General features: G+C 31.4%; 4 protein-coding genes across 5 annotated transcripts; 3 read left to right on the forward strand and 1 right to left on the reverse strand.

The window, feature by feature from the left end:
* Positions 1-2095: 2095 nt before the first annotated feature.
* On the reverse strand, positions 2096-3559 carry LOC107427135 (uncharacterized). The gene is made up of 2 exons (XM_016037483.4): positions 3401-3559; positions 2096-2604 (listed from the first exon to the last, which is right to left on the reverse strand). Exons 1-2 carry the CDS (start codon positions 3445-3447, stop codon positions 2301-2303), a joined length of 351 nt encoding a protein of 116 aa, XP_015892969.1. The 5' UTR covers positions 3448-3559; the 3' UTR covers positions 2096-2300.
* A 2739-nt stretch (positions 3560-6298) lies between these two features.
* Positions 6299-12917, forward strand: LOC107427141 (probable prolyl 4-hydroxylase 9). Of its 2 annotated transcripts, none has more exons than XM_048481250.2 (8): positions 6299-6840; positions 6944-7063; positions 8526-8683; positions 9200-9302; positions 10394-10489; positions 11575-11640; positions 11734-11853; positions 12009-12638. In XM_048481250.2, the coding sequence occupies exons 1-8, from the start codon at positions 6730-6732 to the stop codon at positions 12087-12089; spliced, it is 855 nt and encodes a 284-aa protein (XP_048337207.2). In that variant the 5' UTR covers positions 6299-6729; the 3' UTR covers positions 12090-12638. The 2 variants fall into 2 exon arrangements, with proteins under 2 accessions (XP_048337207.2, XP_015892977.3); XM_016037491.4 differs by lacking the exon at positions 12009-12638 and adding an exon at positions 12645-12917 and having other exon boundaries at positions 6309-6840.
* A 139-nt stretch (positions 12918-13056) lies between these two features.
* LOC107427134 (uncharacterized) lies at positions 13057-17693 on the forward strand. Its single transcript, XM_016037482.4, has 5 exons — positions 13057-14015; positions 14813-14971; positions 15055-15227; positions 15315-17061; positions 17467-17693. The coding sequence occupies exons 1-5, from the start codon at positions 13893-13895 to the stop codon at positions 17515-17517; spliced, it is 2253 nt and encodes a 750-aa protein (XP_015892968.3). The 5' UTR covers positions 13057-13892; the 3' UTR covers positions 17518-17693.
* Positions 17694-18667: 974 nt separating this feature from the next.
* Positions 18668-20756, forward strand: LOC107427139 (uncharacterized protein At2g23090-like). The gene is made up of 3 exons (XM_016037489.4): positions 18668-18990; positions 19130-19170; positions 20386-20756. Exons 1-3 carry the CDS (start codon positions 18918-18920, stop codon positions 20503-20505), a joined length of 234 nt encoding a protein of 77 aa, XP_015892975.1. The 5' UTR covers positions 18668-18917; the 3' UTR covers positions 20506-20756.
* Positions 20757-21638: the final 882 nt, after the last annotated feature.

The following is a 21638-nucleotide window of genomic DNA, read 5'->3' on the forward strand; positions in this document are numbered from 1 at the left end:
TTTGGCTGTGTAGCGGGTTTTAATCAATAACTTTAGTTTTAGTGATCATGAATAAGTCATATGATATTAAATTATAATGCGATTTTTGTCTTGATCCTTAGATTCAATGTCTTAGAAAATGAATGCCAATGAGTAAAAGGGTATCATAAACAAAGATTAAAAAAATTAAGTGGAGGATCCAAGTCCCCATTTGCGGTATCATGAATCATCTCTCTAGAATTCTAATGAATTTAAAATAGCATTGGATCAGAAGTGGGCAAAACTAAATAGTTGCAAATAGAAGGAAGATGTTCAAGATGAGATAGACCTTATTAATTTGCACTCTTTTTTTTTTTTTTTTCGTAATTATTAGTATTCACTCATATTCTTCTTCTTGTTTCTTTTGTTGGCCCATACATCAAGCAAACTGTCCAAAATATATATAGATATATATTATACAAAACTATACAGTTTTGATATAACGAAAAACTTATAAAAAAGGATTGTATAAGACAATATCTATTAGATCTACATGATTTGTGTGATTTAATGGTTATAGATAGATGTTGTTCACAATTCCTCTCCATAAATCTTTTACTATATTAAATCCGTGTATATATATATATATATATATACATGTGTATAATTAGGCTCAAATCAAGTCATTAATATTAAAACTAATGTTAGAAATTCTTTTTTTGGCCCTTAGATTGCATTATGAGCTAAAATTTAAAATTAAATTTATTAATCACTAAGTCTCAATGGTTCACTTTTCCTAAATATGGTTTAATATGTTATTAAATTTATATTTTATCTTTTTAAAAATTTTAAATTCTAGTTATTGATATAATTCAAGATTACTAAAGAAAAACTTGATATTAACAACGTGTGCTGATATTTTACAATTTTTAAAATTTTAAATTCTAGCTATTGATTTGATTAAAGGGTTTATAAAATAAAATTTTATATTAATAATATGTCTTGATATGAGTCTAACTTATATAATTTTGACATAGTGTATGCTGTGAAGATCTTATAATAAGAATATACTATGTGGTAAACCATATTATCCATGCTGGTTGCCACAAGGAAAAATAAATTATCATTCAAATTTAAATAATCCAATTAATCTTTGATAACAATTTTCAGTAAGTTCCATACAAATGTGACAGGGTTACACTTTCCTTTTTAAGTTTTATTAAAAAATAAAAAATTAAAACAATTAATCTTTTATTAGTTTTATAATTTTACCCCCAAAATTATGATTTTAGTGATGTAAAATAAGTCTCAAGTGATATTCTTCCAACCTCAGTTAGCATTGCTTGATTTTTATTTTCGAATTAACAATTTCGATTTAATTTGCAATGTATTTTTAGAAGTTTCAATGCTTTTAATTTGTTAAATTAATCCCTTATTATTTAGTATAGAGAGAATAAAATCTAGTAAAGATCTTAACAATTTGAAAGCGTCTGTATCTATATGTAAGAAAGAAAAGTGTAGAAAGAAAAGGTCAAATTGTATCCCTCTCAGCATGCGCAATATTCAATTTAATTAAAATTCATCAACTTACTATGCATCACAAGTTGTTACGAATACCTTAATTATAAGTGATTGATTGATCCGAATCTAACAGGCTGAACGATCACAATTTGCCATGACACTTATATCGTATTCAGAACTTGTGACCCAAAGAATTTTTGTACAAACATATATACCCTATCCAATTCTTAGGATTTATTATACAATTCTTGGACGAAATTAATCAATTACTAGAGCTAGTCCATTGGGTTCATATGGTGGCGTACGTGTGGAACACACGCAAACAATTAATCTTATATAAAAGATTTTTGGTTGGACATTTTTCATGATTTGAGAGAGATACATCTGAATAATGATTTCAAATTATAGAATACATAACCTGGGCATATTATATATTTGAAGCACTTTCTTTTCCCCTCTTTGTGAGACGTACGAAATAGTACTAATCTTTTTTTTTTTTTTTTTTTTGGGTAAAGAAATAATACTAATCTTATTCTTACTAGTTTAGTAAACATGTATAGAATACTAACATATTCCCAATTACTCAAGTTATTAGCATATATTCACAAAGGACATGTACCGTTTTAAAGTCACTTTCTTAATAACCATAATATTGCATATCCGTATTACAAGGATGAAATTAAAAACCGACATTAGTTTTTCCTACATATAAAAGAAGTTGATGATCCCCAACTTTATTAGCTAATAAGCTAGCTAATTAAGATATATTCATACCATATGCTAGATTAATTTATATAATTCTTTTTAATTTTTAATTTTAATCATAGATTATTTGTTGGAAAGTTAGATTCGGATAAATTATCAAAATCCGGTTTTTCGACACCATCCACTTCTCTCAACCAGTAAGTTTGGTTGAAAGAAGCAGCACCACCAGGAACATCATCAATGACCCTCTCATGGCCTTTGGGAACATATATGCCTGTATGTGGATGTGGAACCCAGCATGACAAACCATGATCTGCACCCTTTTCATGCCCTTTGTTCGAGTTTCTACCACTTTCTGCTGCCGTAGTTTCTCGTCCCATGAGCTTGTTAAAATGGCGTTTTACTTGCTTGTTAGCTTCCCTACATGTAAAAATAATAATAGTAATAATAATAATAAAAAGAATTGTCATATTTAAATATGTTTTTTTTTTCTTTTTAACAAATTACTTAATTTACAACCTATTCAAAATCCTCCATATTCCATGTGATTCGAACTCATGCACTCATAGATATAAATAGGAATGTTCAATTACTAGAGCTATCTACTTCGTCAATCATATTCAAATATGTTAAATAAGGATTTTCTTAAGAGTACTATAATCTTAGTGCATGCATATATAAAACAAAACACCTAATTAAGAGGAGAACGATGAAACAACATTTGATTTGATCATATATATATATATATATATATATACATAGGCACTTTTATACTATATGATTTTAGTTAAAATTAAAATTCAAGAACATTCTATCAGCAGTGATACAATTATATGAACTTGATTTATTAGTGGTTATAGAGGTCTATTGCCGCTAATAGAATATTTATTAACTTTATTTTAATTAGCTCAAATTGAAAATTTTCGTATACTATATATATATATATAAATGCTACAATGTGAACTGTTCGCATGTGGATCATAGATATTGATGACGGTTTTTTTAAAAACCATCGTGAATACTCATAGTCCATTTAAAAAACTATAATCAATACTCATATATAGAGACAAATATTGATAACGGTTTTTAAAAAACTATCAATACTTATCATCCGCATGCGGATCCTCCACACCATAGACACAGCATATATATATATATGTATGTGTGTGTGTGTGTATGTATGTATAAAAGTATAATCTATATATGATGACATTACCTAAGCAGGAAGATGTTTGTTTTGGTGACTCCACCTCTCATCATCATATTGCTTTTGAGTATAAATTTCTATACCAATTGAGAGTAGTATATGTAGTTGTGAAAGCGTTTTGGGAGACTCATAGATCAATTAGCAGTAATACATGCACTATATATACATATATCCACACACAAGTTGTGGCGTACTTTATAGGTCATGCATGTGGAATAAGTTCCGTAAATTAACAAGCGGTGAATGTTTTATAGAAATAAAAATAAAAGATTAATTAATGCACATTCATTTTGAATAAAGCAAAAGGTGAAGATGAATTGGAATATTATTTTTCTTTTCCAATTAAGTACTGTAACTGGAACTTGTTTACAAGCCAGATTTACATAGTTAAAAATGAACGTCAGACCTTTTGGACATGGTAATGTGTCCAAAGATAAATCTGTACGTAGTGACCCATTTACGGCCCAATTAACCTAAAACATAAATGAAATAATAATAATAATAAATAATAAACCAACATTTTTTTTCTTGACGGTGGGATGAGAGGATTTGAATCATCTTATTATCTGGAAAACTGATGACTTTATCACTGCAATGGCAAACACAATTTGAAATTGTATTTAATTTTGCATTTATATATATATATATATATATCTTTCACTCTCATAATTGTTAGTTAACTAATATTAAAAGTGACAATTTAAATCATAACATAAGAATTCAATTCAACGCAAATAATATAATTATAAAATGGATCACTAATAAGTTAATGATTTCTCAAAATTCTCTTAATTGATAATTCTTATAAATAGGTGATTTTTCAAAAATAAAATCACCAAAAGTGATTCTACAATTTTTTACCAAATATAATAGAAAATGGTTTTATCCTTCTGGAAAGAGTTTTAGCTAAACAACTTCTTAGAGAAGAAGTGATTTTTTACCAAATTATTTTAAACAGGTTTTAATTTCAATAATATAAAGAAAATACTTAGGAATCGATTTAAAAAAAAAAATTTAAAATTTGTTCAAAATGGCAGCCACTTTCAGTCTTTCACGGAATCAATAATGGGAATATTGCTCTTAAAAAAAATGTTGTTGGGAATCGTACACTTTGCTGTGCTCCCAATCTAATCCGATGTTATATTATACAAAGTTTAATTTTAGACTATTAATACGATGACTATTTTTTTCCCCAGTCCAACATAAAATATAAATAAATAAATTTCAAGGGTCATGATCAACACTATCAGCCCGACTTTTCATAATTAGATTTTTGAATATTCTCTTTTTAGGAAAGAAAAAAATTTAGCCAACTCTTTGATAATTGATGTTTTTCTTGACCTTTTTTTCCAATCTACCCTAGACATGTGACTTGAAATTTGTATTTATTTAAAGAAAACCCAACACAAAACATTCAACGGTCTTAAAGTACTCGTCTTGTAAACAATTTCACAAAAAAAATGCTTCCCTATGAAAGTGGGGAACATTTAACCGTATCATTAATTTGCTCTTTATTCCTTTTTTTTTTTTTTTTTAATACTTGTTCAAACTTTAATCAAAAAATAAACTAGAAAATTCTATAACCATCCATTTTAAAACATGGACATATTTAGTATGCAAAATAAAATAGATATTCTATATGTTTAGTTGTTTTATTGGATAGATTTTTTGATGAAATAGCTATAGAAATAAATATGTCTTTAAGAATATTTTCTTTTTCTTTTGAAGAGAATAAATATATATTTTTTCTTTTGAAGAGAATAAATATTCTTTTTAAGACCTCCAAAAATTGTTATTCTTTTGTTATGATATGGGTTAAATTTAAATATATCTTTACTATATATTTAATAAATTTAAATAAGATGGATTATTGCATAATAAAAATATATAAATCAATATAAAAACTTAAGTTTTAATTAATTTTGACTGAATTTGAAAATTTTTGAATTATATATATATATATTTTATGAAGGCTAAACTTATAAACTGATTCAATATTATTACTAAATATATAAATAAGAATGATTTTTTTTTTTTGCATTTCCATGGATAACTATTTTTATTTAGCCAATTTATATGTCAAACTTGCTTTACATGATTTGATAACCGTTCTAATGTAAACATTTAATTCGAGATCATTGCCTTAGGTGACATTACAATTCACCAAAAAGAAAAAGAAAATAAAAGTCTTATAAACTATGCATTAATTAATAAATTTAAAACTAAAAATTTAGTTGGAACATAGGATTCTTAAATATTGTTTATATTATTATGTATTTCATTATAAATTTAAAAATAGTACTTACGAAAACAAATATGCATGTAATTTTTTATTTATTTTTTTGGTTTTGATAAATATGTATATAATTATGTAAGTTTAATTTTAGGAGAATCAGCAATGTTGGTACTTTAATTATATTCATATTTGCAGTTTAGTCTTTAAATTTTCTTTTGATATTTTAATTCCTAAACTTCATATTCTAATGCATTATGGTCCTGAAACTAATTTTCAAGTTAATATTTAGCAATTTTAAAACATACAAGTATATTTACTTTAACAATTTTGATCCTTAAACTATTTTTAAATCTAATTTTTAAATCTAATTTTTAAAATGTTTGAATCATACAATATACTTACTATAATAAAAACAGCAAATGAAAAAAATCAAACAACTCTAAAACTGTATTTTATATCAAATACATTAGGTATGTCAAAAATATCCAAAATCAATCATATTCTATGTTATTTGAACTAATATTTTCATAAATATAAATAAAATTGCTCAACTATTAAAGCTATCCGGTTCGTCGATCACAAATATAATTAAGATGGCTAACTTCATCAGTTATCTTATTTTATTAGGAAAAAAAAAATTGTTGGTAAACGATAGTATGAAAAAGGAAAAATGAAAAAAATAGGAAGGGAAAGGTGGAGAGTAAAAGCAGTGGAGAAGGACAAATGGGAATGGTGACGCAAGGAGGAGGACTAGGAGGAGGGAAGGTAGGGACCATTATTATCAGAGATTAGTGGGGAGGAAGGATGTAAAAGACTCGCACAGATGTCAAACTGAAGAAAAACTCGCTCCCGCCATCACCGTGTTTCGTGTTTCAATTGTTGAAAAACCAACTACGCACAATCACAAAAATAATAATTATAAAATAGTACCAAACAGAAACTCTGTGTGAGTTTCAAAATATTCATACATAAATAAATAGAATCGACGAAAACCCACATAACCCCACATGATAGTTATGCATATAGACCTCCATTGAAGGATCATAAGAAGAAAGAAAGAAAGAAAAGGGTGGCGGTCATATTCAGATAATAACCATAATAGATGAAAGGCAGAGTTAAGAGCCCCAAGACCAAGTTTGGGAAACCAATTGTTTTCTTCCTTTGTTTGCTCTTCTTCTTGGCTGGTTTCTACATCTCCACCATTTTCTCTCAGGTCTCTCTTTCTTTTCTCTCTAATTATATTAATATATACAATATGTTATTTTAGAATGCATGTTCTATTTGGAGATTTGGGTTGAGCTTGGATTTGATTACAGTCGCAGGATGCGCCAAGTTTGCCACACGGTTCGAGAATTCTGGAATCGGTCGAAGTAGACAGCCAAGCCATGCCGCACGGAGAGACTGGAGATAGTTATATCCAATCGATTCCATTTCAGGTGCTTTATTTGCTGCTTTTTTTTTTTTTTTTTTTTTGGGGGTGGTGGGGGGAAGTCCCCAAGTTTTTCAATCACTTCGTGTAGCACTATAATCAGCTTGTTGGGATTATGCTAGTGTTTCAATTGATGCTGAATTGATACGTTCTGATGGAGTCAACTAGATGAAAAAAAGTTGAATTCGGGGTTAGAAATTTTCTGGGTCTGATTCTATGTAGTTTTAGATTTTGGTGTTGCTGGATTCCAACGCAATTCCTAGTTTTAGACACCCGTTTTGCTTGAATCCACAAATCTACTTCCCCATCAAAGTTCAAAACTTGGCTCAGTGATTATTAAGTAGTTTCTATGTTATTTTTGTCGATTGATTTTGAGGAAGGATTTTATACAACCATTATATGCTGCTATTGTGGTACAGATTAAGCTGTAATTAAAAAGACTGTAAAAGAAACATGTCCACAGTAAGTGTTAATAAAGTTGTGGAAGTAAGTCAGTGTAAACATAAGAAAGGATTTCAAATGAGAATGTTTCTTCTAATAAAAGACCGTAACATCGATTTGGGGTTAAGAATATAGGTCCTTTGGATAGTTTGGTTGCTTACAATGTAAGGATGCAAGAGATGCAATTGTTCATAGGAGATGTTACTCTTTGTTCATTTTCCTAATCTTGTTGTTTGCTTGTTTTTTTCATTTTTTGCTTCTTTTTGTTTTTTGTTTTTTGTTTTTTTGGCTAAATTAATCTCTTTGTTTGTTGATTATACTTGAACACAGGTTCGTTGATTATGCTTTTATTGTTTTGGGAAGTCCCAAAATTTTCAATCACTTTGCGTAGCATATAATTAGCTTGTCGGAATTATGCTAATATATTGATTGATGCTGAATTGATAGATTCTGATCGAGTCAATTAGGTGAAAAAGTTGAATTCAGAGTTAGAAATTTTCTGCGTCTGATTTCGATGTAATCTTGGATTTTGGTGTTGTTGGATTCCAATGCAATCCCTAGTTTTAGACACCCTTTTTGCATGAATCCACAATCTACTTCCCCATCAAAGTTCAAACCTTGGTTCAATTTCTAATTGCTTATTTTGCATTTCTTAAAGCTATTGAGCTGCTCAACAATTAGTTTCAATGCTATTTTAGTTGATTAATTTTTAGGGCAGATTTTTTACAACCATTATGCTGCTATTGTGGTATTGGTATATATGAAACTGTAAAAGACTGTAAGAGAAACATGTCCGCAGATAAGTGTCAATAAAGTTATTGAAGTAAATTAGTAGTAACACAAGGAATGTTAGGATTTCAAATGAGAATGTTGCTTCTGAGAAAGTGTAACATCGACTGGGGATAAGAGTATGGGTCCTTTGAATAGTTTGGTTACTTACAATGAAAAGATGCAAATGTTTGTAGGAGATGTTAGTATTTGTTAATTTTCCTAATCTCATTTTGTTTGTTGATTACACTTGAATGCAGGTTTTAAGCTGGAAACCACGAGCTCTTTACTTCCCCCGATTTGCAACACCAGCACAATGCGAAGGCATAATTGAGATGGCTAAGTCTAATCTTAAGCCATCTACCTTGGCTTTGCGGAAGGGAGAAACTGATGAGAGCACAAAGGGGACCCGAACAAGGTATCTTTATAAAGAACCTTCCTTACGTTCGCTTTGTAGAATAGAGTCACTACACTGTATTGCTTTTACATATAAATAATTAGAGAATAAATATGAAATCGGCATTCTTATATTATTTTTATGAATTATTTTCTTAGATAAGAAAAGTGGCTATTGAAACAAGTATTACAAATTCTTTCTTACCCACCCTATATATTTGTGATAATCTAGGAAACAGAAAAGCCATTCTCATTCCTGCTGCCAGATAATTGCGTAGTTTTTCATTAAAACACATGCTTTGATTCTACACGAAGCATCACAAATTCTTTACCGACGTTGTATGTTGCAACTATTAAAAGAATGGAAAAGCAATTCTCATATATGCTGTCAAAGTAATTCCATTTTTTTCTGTAAAATAAGTTTATTTGGTTCTACCTTTATATTTTGCATTAACAATTAGTTGGAACGTATTCATGTCGTATATGCTTTTTCTTTTTTGCTAGTAGGAGTTAACATATTATTAGTACTTGATAACAGTTCAGGCACATTTATTAGTGCATCAGAAGACGATGCAGGAATTTTGGACGCTATTGAGCAAAAGATTTCTAAAGTTACAATGATACCAAGAACCCATGGAGAGGTAGGTTTCTAGATGAATATAAAATATCTTCTACTTCTTCTTTGTCTTCCTCTTTCTTATCTCTCTTTATTAGAACATTTTATACGAATCTGTCACTTGCCTCCTTCCTTTCTTTTTTTCTTTAAGGACATTAAAAGTACGGAAATAAATTGCACAGACAGTGTAATAATATCTGCTTTGTTCACGTACAATGGATGTATGAAACCGTTCCAGTTTAAGGGATACTCTTTGATGAGTTAGAAAGATGTAAAGATGTCTACAGAATCATGTTTTATATATATCTAATAAAGTTAAAGATGCTTTGATTAAGATTATAGTCTTTATCAAGAGAAATCACTTTTTGATTAAGATTATAGTCTTTATCAATAGAAATCACTTCATAATGATTGTTAATGTCTCTTTTGAGTCGAGCTGGTTACATCATCTATATATTGTTCAAGAATCATCTTTCTATAGTCTACTTTTCTGTATATGGTTTGCCTTTTTCTTTTTTCTTTTTTTGTGTGTGTGTGTGTGTGTGTGTCCTAGAAATGTGGTCAATTTCATGTTGAGGTTTCCTACTATCAGTTTGAACTTAAAGCCTTCTCCCATTCAATAGCATGTACAACTCCAGATCCTGGACATTCTTCTCTGATAATGATTTGATTCATGCCAACAATGGGGGAATATTGTAGGAACAATGGGACCTAGGTTAAGTTAGCTTTCTCTTAATCTGAAACACATTGCAATTCTTTCATAGTGCTTGCATCATGCATCCATGAAACTGTGCTATCTAAAATAATTCTGTACGTTCCTGGTTTTTGTGGTTTAGTTGAGCCACATATATTTTCTCCTTACGTAGCCTATTTGATCTGTCATTGGTGGGGAATGTCATATCTTAAGTGTATGTCGAAGAATATCATATATATTCTCCTAGGTTTGTCTCTTTAATACAACAAACAAAACATAAAAAATGTATCTTGACAAAATTGATGTTTCGTCTTTTGTGTTTTCCTATGTTATCTTCCTGAAAAATTTGAAATATATTAACCTTTCATTTCAGGTCAATTCTTTATTAGTCTGAGTAATGCGGGGATATCACCATATTGCAGGCATTCAACGTTTTGCGGTATGAGATTGGCCAGAAGTACGACTCTCATTATGATGCATTCAACCCTGCAGAATATGGCCCACAGAAGAGCCAAAGGGTACATTATTTTATAATGCCATGAAAGCTCATGAATCACCATGATTTTGGTTTGTCTATACAATTCTGCACAAGTTCAGCAATGGCAAGTACCGATTTGTTCTGTTTGTGGTTGGAATTTACTTCACCCAATAAAAGTAACCATTCAGGTTTGGCAGCATAACCTAATTTAGCTATTTATGCACACACAAATACATAAGATTCTCAGGTTCCCAGCGGAATCTTCTCCCCACAATAAACAAATACATAAAAGGCACCTATTAAATTTTAACTTCAAGATCTAGTTGTATAATTCCAGAAGCTTAATTTTAAGATTTGATGGTTTATCTTGATGTTCATAATGATCAAGTTTTTTCAAAATGAATGACCATTTTTAATCTTGAAGATCTTTCATCTTCTTGTATTTAAAAATTAATGACCATGTTAGTTCAAGTCGTGTGCCTTCATCCTCCATTTAATTTCTCAATCAAATGCATGGGAATTCACACCACTGTGTTCATATGTCATGTTTGTTTAATGTAATGAGAAAATCAATAGCAAAAGGTGCACCAACTAATAAGGATTGATATAAAGCAGAATATCAATAATGACTTCGTTTACTTATTCTTAAGTATGTCAGTCTACAACATACTGAGTTGAGAGTCCAAAATATTACTGATTCTGTTCCATTTTGCAAAGCAGTTTTTTATCATCTGTTCAATAATGGTTCTCAAGTTTTCTCAAACTGAAAAGCAGTGCTCTATTGTCCTTCATCCTCCTGTTTTCTTCTTCTTTTTTACCTAGCACAGCCCCATGATTTCAGTAATTGTTTGTTACCATTCTTCTTTGATGTGCAAATGCATATGAATACCATTTTTTTCTACATTTATGTAGATCCAAGTTATATTTATTGCAAATTAGTTGTGGAACTTTGACATGTTTACCGCCAATATGACTTGAAAATATCAATGTAACTGCGATGATGGCAGGATATGTGGGAAATTGCATTTGAATATGATTCTTTATCTCTATGTCTGTAAAGATTCCAGTTCTTATAATAAATTATTGCTGCTTATAAATATATAACACATTTTATTCAAATTGTAGGTTGCTTCCTTTTTGTTGTATCTGTCTGATGTTGAAGAGGGTGGAGAAACTATGTTTCCTTTTGAGGTATAGGTTATAAAGCTTTCAGTTTAATATTCTTAATATTTAATGATATCAGTAATCCACATGCAAGTTTTCTTCCTTCTGCTTTGGTTACAGAATGGTGCAAAGTTAGGTATGGGATTTGATTACAGAAAGTGCACTGGTTTAAAAGTGAAGCCTCGCCAAGGGGATGGACTATTATTTTATTCAGTGTTTCCAAATGGCACAATTGATCAGGTACATGTTTCTTAGAGTCAATATTGCACATTTTGCTTTTTTAAGTACTCAGACTTAATTGAGTCTTGAGATACATTAATTATAACAATGAACCTGAAAAGCTCGCTTTTAGGCTACAGTTTTCCCTTCTTATTCAACGTAGATTCTGTGTATAGGTATATCATCTGATTGAAGGTGTTATTTGCCAAGTTTGTAAAAACATATTATCAAAAGCGAACAACCTATTTCAGTGCTAAAATGTCTCCAATGTAACTGTTGTTTTTAGAAGCCTTGGACTTCCTATTATATTTCTTCTTCAGAACATAATATCTCCATGTTGTACCCACGGATCCTGTTCAAATATATCTATCTGCTAGATGTCAAACTCTAGAAAACAACTCAAGTGGAATCTTGATAAATTCTTCAATGCTAGTTAATCAGTCTTTATCAGCGTTTGCAAAATTGGTAAGTCCTAGAACAGTTTTTATGCATCCCCAAGCAGTCTTCTGTTGACTCAATTATTTTCTATTCGTATTCAAAAACTCCTTTTCTTCCTCATCTTGTAGTAATTGTCTGCTTTGTGTTGTGAAGCTTTCTTTGAGAAACCCTTACCACTCTCTCAGCATCCTGTACTTCCAGCACCAAATAGAGCTTTGCAAATAGAGCCCCTACCCTTAACTCTGCAAATAGAGCCTTGCTTATGCAATTGAAGCGGCAAAAAGATGCTTTATATTACTTGCTATTTGGATTTCCTTCCCCATTCATCGAATCGAAACTCATTTCTCATCTTAAAATACTTGAAAATTATGCAGCTGTCTCTTCATGGAAGCTGTCCAGTGGTGAAAGGAGAGAAATGGGTTGCAACAAAGTGGATAAGAGATCAAGAAGAAGAAGATGATTAATTTTGTTTTTGACCTGTACTTGTTGGGTCTCTTTTCACTTCCAGACCTTTTGGTCTTATCAAATTTAGACTTAATAAGAACTTTGTTATTGTAGCAGGCAGCAGTATTACTTTAATTTGTAATTTTTATATGAACCAATGTCAATATGGGTATTGAACTTTGGAGGGGTTTATGATTTGCTTTTGTAGGGTGTTTTAAGATGCATGTGTTCCTCTCTATCGCCCTGAAAAAGCTTACTTATGATTCTAATATTGGTAGGTATTGGGCATTACATTTACCAAAAACTAATAATAAAGTTTTTTTTTTTTTTGAAAGAATAATAATAAGGTATTTGGCATTATATATTGAAACTTAGATAAATCAAAATGAAACAAAAAATATATAAAATTTCAAAAGAACAAAAAAAGAAAAATAGAGAAATTTTTTGAAAGAAAAATACCTTTTTATAAGAAATATGAAATTTCCCCCCAAAAAAAAAAAAAAAACTATAATCATTAACTTACGGAAATGTCATATTTTCCCTATATAATTCCATCACCGAAAAGTTAATTAGGATCAGATTTTTACAAAACAAAATGGCAACGGTAAATTTGATAACAAAATACGATCATATTCTTGCATTAGGTAACATAATTTTTATTTTTTTAATTTTAGCTTCTGAATTATAATTTCCCTCCAGTAGAAGAGAGAAAAGAAAAGAAATTTATAAAGACGAAAAGAAACCAAAAAAAATAAAATAAAATAAAAAAGTAATTATCAAAAAACATAAAACGGTATCAATAAAACATGTGTCACTCTTTTATTGGATGTATAGGAAAGGATTCGTTGCAGACTAAACGCACAGAATAAGCATCTTCGTTTTAAAAGGACCGTTTGAGAGGGTGCCAAAGTAGCACTGTAACGGCTAGTTTCCATTTGAAAAATAAATAAATAAATAAAAAATAAAAAACACCATCTTCATCTTCGTCTTCATCGTCTGGTAGATCAAGGAACATCCAAATAAATAAATAAATAAATAAGCCTACAATTACAACTTTTTCTTCTCCACCGAAGCTTTTTCTTCAATCGTCTGAAATTTCTGGCCTCGAATCTCTTGGAATTTTCTTGGAGGCTTTTTCTTGAATCAAAATCAATATATCTGTGAGTGACAGGTAGGCCATGGACCTGGGCTGCTTGGACTTGGGTTGTATCTCTATGTCTGACCACAAATTCACCGCCGACACAGAGAGGAAAGGAAATGATTCCTCTGAATCGCTCACCGCAACTTCAAAGATCGGAAAGGTAAAAAGTCTTTTTGCATTAGGATTTCACCATGATAGGAATTTTTTTTTTAATTTTTTTTTTGGGTTAAAAATCTATTTTCTTCTGTTTTGCTTTTCACTTGGATTCTTACTGTTTCTTTATTTCGTTTTATTTTATTTATTTTATTTTTTTAATTTTTCCGAAATTTTGGGTTTTTCTGCTAAAAGAACAAACATGTTTGGGAATTAAACTTCCATATTTGTTTGTTGCATTGAAATCGCAGAACATTAAATAAGTGTGGCGTATGAACTTTTTAGGTTTACGGTTTCTGTTTGGCATTCAAATCTTATATCCAGGAAACCAGATTTTAATTAGTATTAGAAATTAGTGTAGTTTTTTCGTTTGACTGGGTGGGAATTTGCTTTTTTTAAATTACTTATTTTTCCTTAATCTGATTCATTGGATTGTAATGTATTAACTATTCTGTTCTAGGTTCACTTTTTGATTTTGCTAAAATTGGATTCAAATGCCTCATAAAATTAAATCCACTGGTTCTGTTTGTTAAAATGTCTATACGACTATAAATAAGCATCAGATTTTGATTGTTTCTTAATTGAGATGCTAGGATGATACATTTTGTTATTTCTTGAACATGAAACAGCACCCATTTACCTTTATTTGAGATGTTTGAGTTTCAATTGTGTTGATACTCATGTTTAGGAACTACATTTCCATGAAACGTAGTATGCAAATTCAAAAGTTTGCTAGCTTTGATTGTAGCTCTTTGATAACTGATATCTTATTTTCGTACTATGTTTATTACATATCTGATACAGACTAAGTCATTGAAAGAGACTGGCCAATCAGCTTTGAATTCTCTTAACAAATTCACATCACAAATTAAGAAGCCTTCTCATCGTAAAGGCTCCCCACTCAACTGGTTCCCACGCAAGAAAGTGGACTCCTACTTGGAGAGGAAAATTAAAATGCTGCAGGTTATTTCACTGTGTATTATACAAATATTTCTGGATTAATTTATTTTTTAAAACCGAAATACTGATATATCTGCTTATGACAGGAAGTAGATGGTATGAATTTAACTCTTGATGAGACGCTGGGTGATTCTAATCCCCATTACTCAAGAGTACTGAGAGAAAAAATGGCAGCAAGAGAAGCTGCACACAAGGCAATGGAAGCTCAAAAAGCTGCATTGGTAGAGGCATCTTGGTGTCGGATACTTAAAGCATCCCGGTAAGTGTTTGAATGCATGGATGGGATGATTAAATATTTTAATTTTGTTGTTGGGCTGCTTTTTAACATTGTTTTTCCATGTCTAAGGATCCAATGCAAAGAAGCAGAAACCCAGTTGGTCAAAGCAGAACAAACTGCAGCTGAAGCTTTTGAAGCAGCAAGAGCCATAGGAGTTATCATGTATGACAAACCAAATTGCCCCAGGAAGCCTTCTCATGTAGAATCATCTTCTATGAATAGAGGATCTACTTCTCATGCTGTTACAGCTTCCTTTGAATCTGCATTCGAGGTGGATAAAGAAGTAGCCGCTGCAGTAAGAACTGCATTGATTAGGCTTTCAAATTGCTCATCTTTTAATAAAGATGAATTCAAAGCACTGCTTCGAAAAATCAGTCAAAACCCAGATATAGGTGACAAGAATCAGGAATTGTGTGATTTTGTTCCTTCTGAATGCGAATCGGAGTCTGGATCAGAACTTGAAACAGTATCTCAGAAGGATGGTTCTATCTCTCAAGACTTGGAGTGCAACATGCCAGTTACTGAGGTTAGACAGAGGAAAAATAGGAGAAGGCAGTCATTTGAAAAACTTAATATGACAAAGCTTGTAGATATGATGCTTGAGAGGCTTCGATGTTTGCAAGAAGATGAACTTTCTTCTCTTGCCACTATTGTTGCAACTTGTGGTTTAAATGCTGCCTTAGCTGAAGTTGAAAATAGCAAGCTGCACGATCCAGGCTCTACTGTTGATCATACCTGCAAATCATCTCTTGATTTTCCACATGGAGCAGGAAAGCTTGAATGCTCGAAGGATGGACAAATGAGAAGGAAGCAAACGGAACCAGAACTGCCGAGTCTAGACAAGTTCTTAGTTAAGCACATGACGAAACTTGAAAGAGAAGTGCAGGAAGCCAGAAAGAGTAGAAGGAATGAATGTAATAATGAAACTGCAGAACAGAAAGTCGATTTAGGGAATAATGAAGTTTCATCAGAATCTATTCCAGAATTGGGAAGCATCCTTTTGAAGAATTCCTCAAAACTTGAAAAGGAGATTGAAGCGGCCAAAAGAAACTTTGGTAAAAATTTGGAAGGAGCACCAAATGGATCGGTTGGTCACATGAAGAAAGATGTTTCAGAAATCCCCAGTTTAGATAAGTTCCTAGTAAAGCATGTCTCGAGACTTGAAAAGGAGGTGCAAGAAGCAAGGAACAAAAGAAAAAATGACCCACATGAAGAAGGTAAAGAAACTAAAAGGGAAGAGGAAGAAAATCCAGCAGCTTCACAGGAAAATTCTAGTTCCTGTTCAGATGAAGGACTGAAGGGGAAAGAAAATGTTGACATAAATAAGAAAGGAGAAATAAATGCTAAAAAGTCTCGAGATAGCTTAGACAATATCTTGGTTAAGCAGGTGCACAAGCTAGAAAGAGAAAAAATGCAAGCTTTGGCAATGGGAAACAATCATGGATATAAAAACCTCCAAAAGAAACCGGCCGCTACAGAATGTGAGAGCTTGGACAAAGTGTTAGTAAAACATGTTTCCAGACTAGAGAAAGAGAAGATGAGCCAAGGTTCAGTGGAAGAATCTTTGAAAGTGAATAGAAAAAACACAAATATGCATATGGAAACGAATGAAGAAGGTGGTTTGGACCAAATTTTGGTTAAACATAAATCGAGGCTGGAGAGGGAAAAGCTGTTTGCAGCTCAGCAACCAGAGAACCAGATGAAACACTCTCTAACTCGTAGGGAAGCAAGGGAGAGGGAGTTGCAAGAAATATGGGGAGGTTTAAGTTTGGGAAACTCTATGAAGCCGCATTTATCAAAACTTGAACGGGATAAGGTAAAATCTCATCTTGTCGTTTTTGGGATAAACAGCTTGAAATTTTTAATAGGTGTTTTATAAATTAGTATAGTAATTCTCTCATCTGGGACAGTCTGTCTGGAACGATAATGCCTGCATATAATTTTTTTTTTTTAATAATATATTACATTGCATATTTTTTAAATTTTTTTTAATTGCAACAAAATATTTTTATGAAGTTATAAAAATATAAGTATGAAAATATTGGATTGTAATAAAAGAAAACTTCGATGGATAATATACCCTTTTTGTTTTTGAAAACATATTCTGCGCATTGTCCCGGACAAGTTCTGAGTTTTAGCCCCTCATTATCAAAATTATTGCACGAGGGACTATTATTATGTTTGTTAGTTGCTTGCATAATGAGTTTGTCGTTTTTGTTAGGCTGCTTGGATAAAAGCTGAAAAGGAGGAAAGGAGTCAAGCCACGGGTTAGGCAGATTAAAGCTGATTGCGTAGGGGAGAGGCAAAGCTTAGAGGCCATGAATTTGGATGGCTGGAATCCTGGGAAAAAACAAGAAAAATGTCAACAAAAAAAAAAAAATGAATTTGTAATTTTTTGTGGGATTATTTTTTTATGTTTAAATACAATTCTCATAGGTTTTCCTTTTACTTGAAGTGTAAATTTTTTTCTTTTTCCATCTTGTATGGACATTGTACATGTATGTTGCATATTAAGAATTCTTGTGAAAAAAAAAAAAAAAAAAAGCTTGTTTATCTTTTCAACAAACTCAAGGGGATTATAGCAGAGATTAGAATAATGAAAAACCAATATCAGAAAAGAAAAAGGAAAACAAAAAAAAAAAAAAAACAAAATCAAACCAAATTGGTATACCTATAAATTTTTTTAGGTAGATTTTTGATGAAATTTTTAACTAATTATTAATCAACATTTACGTAAAACAATTTATACCATTGAAATAGATTTCTTGCTTACGAAATTTCACTGAAAAAGAAAAAAAGCCTTTCTTTTTTTTTATCAAATTATAAACAGTGAATGTTAATTACCTCTAGGCTATGAAATTCGCCAAATACCCAAAAGTATTGTTTTTGTACCATTTTAGTTCAATCAAACATTTTCAACAGATGAATTTGAGAGAAATTTTCATTTAGACTTTTTCAATTTTATTTTTAATGTAATTAGATCTCACATTTTTGTAAAATTATCAGTTAAACCCTATCCATGAATTTTTATCAGTTAATTTCAATATAATTTAATGATAAAATATTGATTTTTAATTATATGTTGGTCTTTTAACTGTAAATGTTAATAAAAACTTGACAAATTAATCTATTTTGATAAATATAAAAAATAAAATAAGATTAATAATGATTTTTTTAAAAATGTAAAATTTAAATGTAATTACAATAAAATCAAAAAATCTAAATAAAATTTATGTAAACTTAAGAGCAATTATGAAAATAATATTATATGCACATTTTCTGTTTTTTATATAGTTTAATAATAATTTAGGCTATTTCTTCGCTCTAGCTTGAGTAACTGATCATAACTTTATAACATTGCATTTTTTTATTATTATTATTTTATCTTTCGGTGAAGCATTGGTCATGCCAGTCCGCCCCCAGCCTCAACTTTCGAAGAATTAATTCTGTAATGAGTGTGTGTGTGTGTGTGTGTGTGTGTGTTTGTGTGTGTGTGTGTGTGTGCGTGTGCGCGTCTCTAGTCCCTTCTTCCTCAAATTATATAGTACTTGCCCACCTTGCTTCCTAAGTTACCCAAAACCTCCTCTTCCTTCCCTTCCATCTTTCCAAAGGGTAAGGCCCCAGAAAAACAGCAGCTCTTTTCTGCTTTCCCTCACTTCTCATCAATCAGCCATGGGAGGAGGCAATGGGCAGAAAGCCAAGATGGCCCGTGAGAAGCACATGGAGAAGGCTAAAGCTGCTAAGGGTATTTTCATTCTTTACCATTCTTATCTTTTTTTTCTTTTGATTTCCCTTTTCTCTTTGAATTTGAGCTTCAGATTTTTCTTAGATTTGTATTGGGTTTCTGTGGATTCTGAACTTGCTGATTGATCTGATTTGTGTAGGCAGTCAGCTTGAGTCTAACAAGAAGGCCATGAACATCCAGGTAGTCTGCTTGCTGGCTGTTGGTTTGACTGGTTTTTATGCGTTAGATGTTCAAATTTTGATTTTGCTTATTTGATCTGTCAGTTTAACTTAATGAATGTTGTGGGTTTCTCATTATCATCCAAAATCATGGTCGATATGTTTTTGTTTTTAACTTTTTGACACCCAAATGGGCGATAGCAGAAACCCAACTTTATATTTTCCTATAATTTTTTTGTTTGGCTTGCTGGAAAGTTTTGGTTTTTAGATTTGATATGATATTTGCTTCTTGTAACTTCATCCTCATCCCGCTGAAGTCTGATCTGCCAATGAAACATTGATATTTTTAATTTATTGCCTAAAATTAAATTTATTGATTAGGAAACTGGACTTTGGATTAGATTTTATTATTGGCACATGCGTTTCATTTGTTTTTAATGAGCAGTTAGTTGCTCCATAGAGTTTATGTAAGGATAGTCTATATTGTCTGTTAACGCCTAAATACTTTTGCAAAGTCTTTTTCAAATATGCTACTTGTGTATGATGCTGTTACAAAAATCACTACAGATCTTGAGGGTGCTGTAAAAGTTTGCTACATGATTACTTCGACTGCCTTGTTTAGAACCTCCATTGATACTTGATAAGTTTTGAAAACTATGTTATGCCTGTCTCATCCTTGACTTGTGGATTTCAATGTCACTGCTTTGATTGCAGCTCTTCACAATCAGAAATTTCAAATAGACTCGGTGTTAGGTTTGCATAGGCCTTTTGTGCACATAATTAAGATCTAGATTTCATCTTTTGTTTGAACTTTGGACTAGTAGTGGTTCCTTGGTATTTTATGAGACACTTTATTGGAAGAGCATGACTCCGGTAAAGATTTTCTCCACTTGCAGTACTCAACTATGAAAACATCAACACGTGAGCTGGAATGAAGAGGTGTTTTCTATTTTGAATCTATAATTTTTTTTGTTATTTAGTTATCATTTGTGGTCTGCAGCTGTTGTTGCTCTATTCATTGCTTTTTCAAGCGTTGTAAGAAGCTATAGTTGCTTTATTTTGCTTTCTTTACTTTTTCTGATACTTGTAGGATAGTTTTAATGCATTAGTAATAATTTGATTGATCCCATTCCCAAAGGTAGTGACTTGGACTTGATTTGTTGTATTTTAACCGAATCCGGCGTTGTTTCTGGTTTCTTCAACAATGCATCTGGTGGGTATTGGTTACTGAATGCAGTGCAAGGTGTGCATGCAGACATTCATGTGTACCACATCAGAGGTGAAATGTCGGGAACATGCTGAAGCAAAACACCCTAAGGCCGATCTCTCTACGTGCTTCCCACATCTTAAAAAGTGATCCGTTGAACTGCAGAATTGCAGACTAGTAATGGCGGTAGAATGTAGCTTTAATGTATCTTGCTACTCTCTTACGAACATCTTAGTTGATGCATATTTAGAGAACCATGTAAGCCAAAAAAAAGATGTTCAGTAAATATTGTGAATGTAATCAAGTGCTGTTTCTTAAGTTTAGTTTCTTTCTGTTACATTGCTAGGTATTGAACCCATTTGGAATGTGAATTTCAAAAAATCTTGCACAGCATGCTCTAATTTGATCACATTCTTGTAGGAGTAATTAATTGAACATGTAAGATTTTATCAAAGCTGTTGTGGCTTGGATCTGATCTTTTCAAGTATTGGTAGGAAATCATGTGCTCTGTACTGTGAAGGCATTTATTAGACATTAGGCAGGCCTTATCGTGTTAAATTTGAATAACAGTCTATCAGAGTGTTACCTGATAAGCAGGTAAAGAATTATGCTTCCCACCATGTCAAACGTGATACAGCCTTACTGAGTTGTTTATGTGAAAGTAAATTCCATGTTCTTATTTGTTTCTTGAAGTGCATATGTTCATAAGCCTAGAAGGAGAGATGGGTTTGCTATGGGGTGCTTTTATAAATGAAATGACATAAAAGATGTTGGATAAAAAGGTAGGATGCTAAATGTAACTTGGCAAGTAGATGTCAAAAGTCTGGAGACAAAATTTAAACTTCGATATTTTGCAGTAAGTCGTGACCATGAATGAAGTCTCCGACACTTATCCTGGAAGTAGTTTCAACTTTGAAGATCAATAATGCATAGGAAGTGGAAATCCGTTTTTTTTGTTACTCTTTGTCATAGTGTTTTATTGATTCATTTTCTTGTTGTTTCTCTGTTCACAAGCAAGCCCCTAAACTGCTATATGCTCATATGCCTACTTTCCTTATCAACTCCACTGGTCAGTCGTGGCTTGAGGAACCTTTCAGATTCTCACTCTGGGGATTCCTATAAATTGAATCAAGTGTGAAGACAGTAGAATATGCAGCAGCAAACTTCAATTTGGTGGTTACTTTTTCATTTTTCTTTTTCTTGGGAAGTATGTTAATGCGAGTAGGTATTAGTTTGTCTTTACTGCAATTTTCCACTTAGAAAAATTGACAAAATCGATGGGA

This window comes from Ziziphus jujuba, chromosome 9 (genome assembly GCF_031755915.1).
Source record: "Ziziphus jujuba cultivar Dongzao chromosome 9, ASM3175591v1".
NCBI classification, from domain to species: Eukaryota; Viridiplantae; Streptophyta; class Magnoliopsida; order Rosales; family Rhamnaceae; genus Ziziphus; species Ziziphus jujuba.

Excerpts from the sequence above, each read along its gene's own strand:
- LOC107427135 (XM_016037483.4), bottom strand. The coding sequence starts at position 3,447 with ATGATGATGAGAGGTGGAGTCACCAAAACAAACATCTTCCTGCTTAG. Across the intron at positions 2,605-3,400 it reads ACAAACATCTTCCTGCTTAG|GGAAGCTAACAAGCAAGTAA; the intron begins GTAATGTCATCA and ends TTTTACATGTAG.
- LOC107427141 (XM_016037491.4), top strand. The coding sequence starts at position 6,730 with ATGAAAGGCAGAGTTAAGAGCCCCAAGACCAAGTTTGGGAAACCAATT. Across the intron at positions 6,841-6,943 it reads TCTCCACCATTTTCTCTCAG|TCGCAGGATGCGCCAAGTTT; the intron begins GTCTCTCTTTCT and ends ATTTGATTACAG. Across the intron at positions 10,490-11,574 it reads GCCCACAGAAGAGCCAAAGG|GTTGCTTCCTTTTTGTTGTA; the intron begins GTACATTATTTT and ends TTCAAATTGTAG.
- LOC107427134 (XM_016037482.4), top strand. The coding sequence starts at position 13,893 with ATGGACCTGGGCTGCTTGGACTTGGGTTGTATCTCTATGTCTGACCAC. Across the intron at positions 14,016-14,812 it reads CAACTTCAAAGATCGGAAAG|ACTAAGTCATTGAAAGAGAC; the intron begins GTAAAAAGTCTT and ends TATCTGATACAG. Across the intron at positions 14,972-15,054 it reads GGAAAATTAAAATGCTGCAG|GAAGTAGATGGTATGAATTT; the intron begins GTTATTTCACTG and ends TGCTTATGACAG.
- LOC107427139 (XM_016037489.4), top strand. The coding sequence starts at position 18,918 with ATGGGAGGAGGCAATGGGCAGAAAGCCAAGATGGCCCGTGAGAAGCAC. Across the intron at positions 18,991-19,129 it reads GAAGGCTAAAGCTGCTAAGG|GCAGTCAGCTTGAGTCTAAC; the intron begins GTATTTTCATTC and ends TGATTTGTGTAG. Across the intron at positions 19,171-20,385 it reads AGAAGGCCATGAACATCCAG|TGCAAGGTGTGCATGCAGAC; the intron begins GTAGTCTGCTTG and ends TACTGAATGCAG.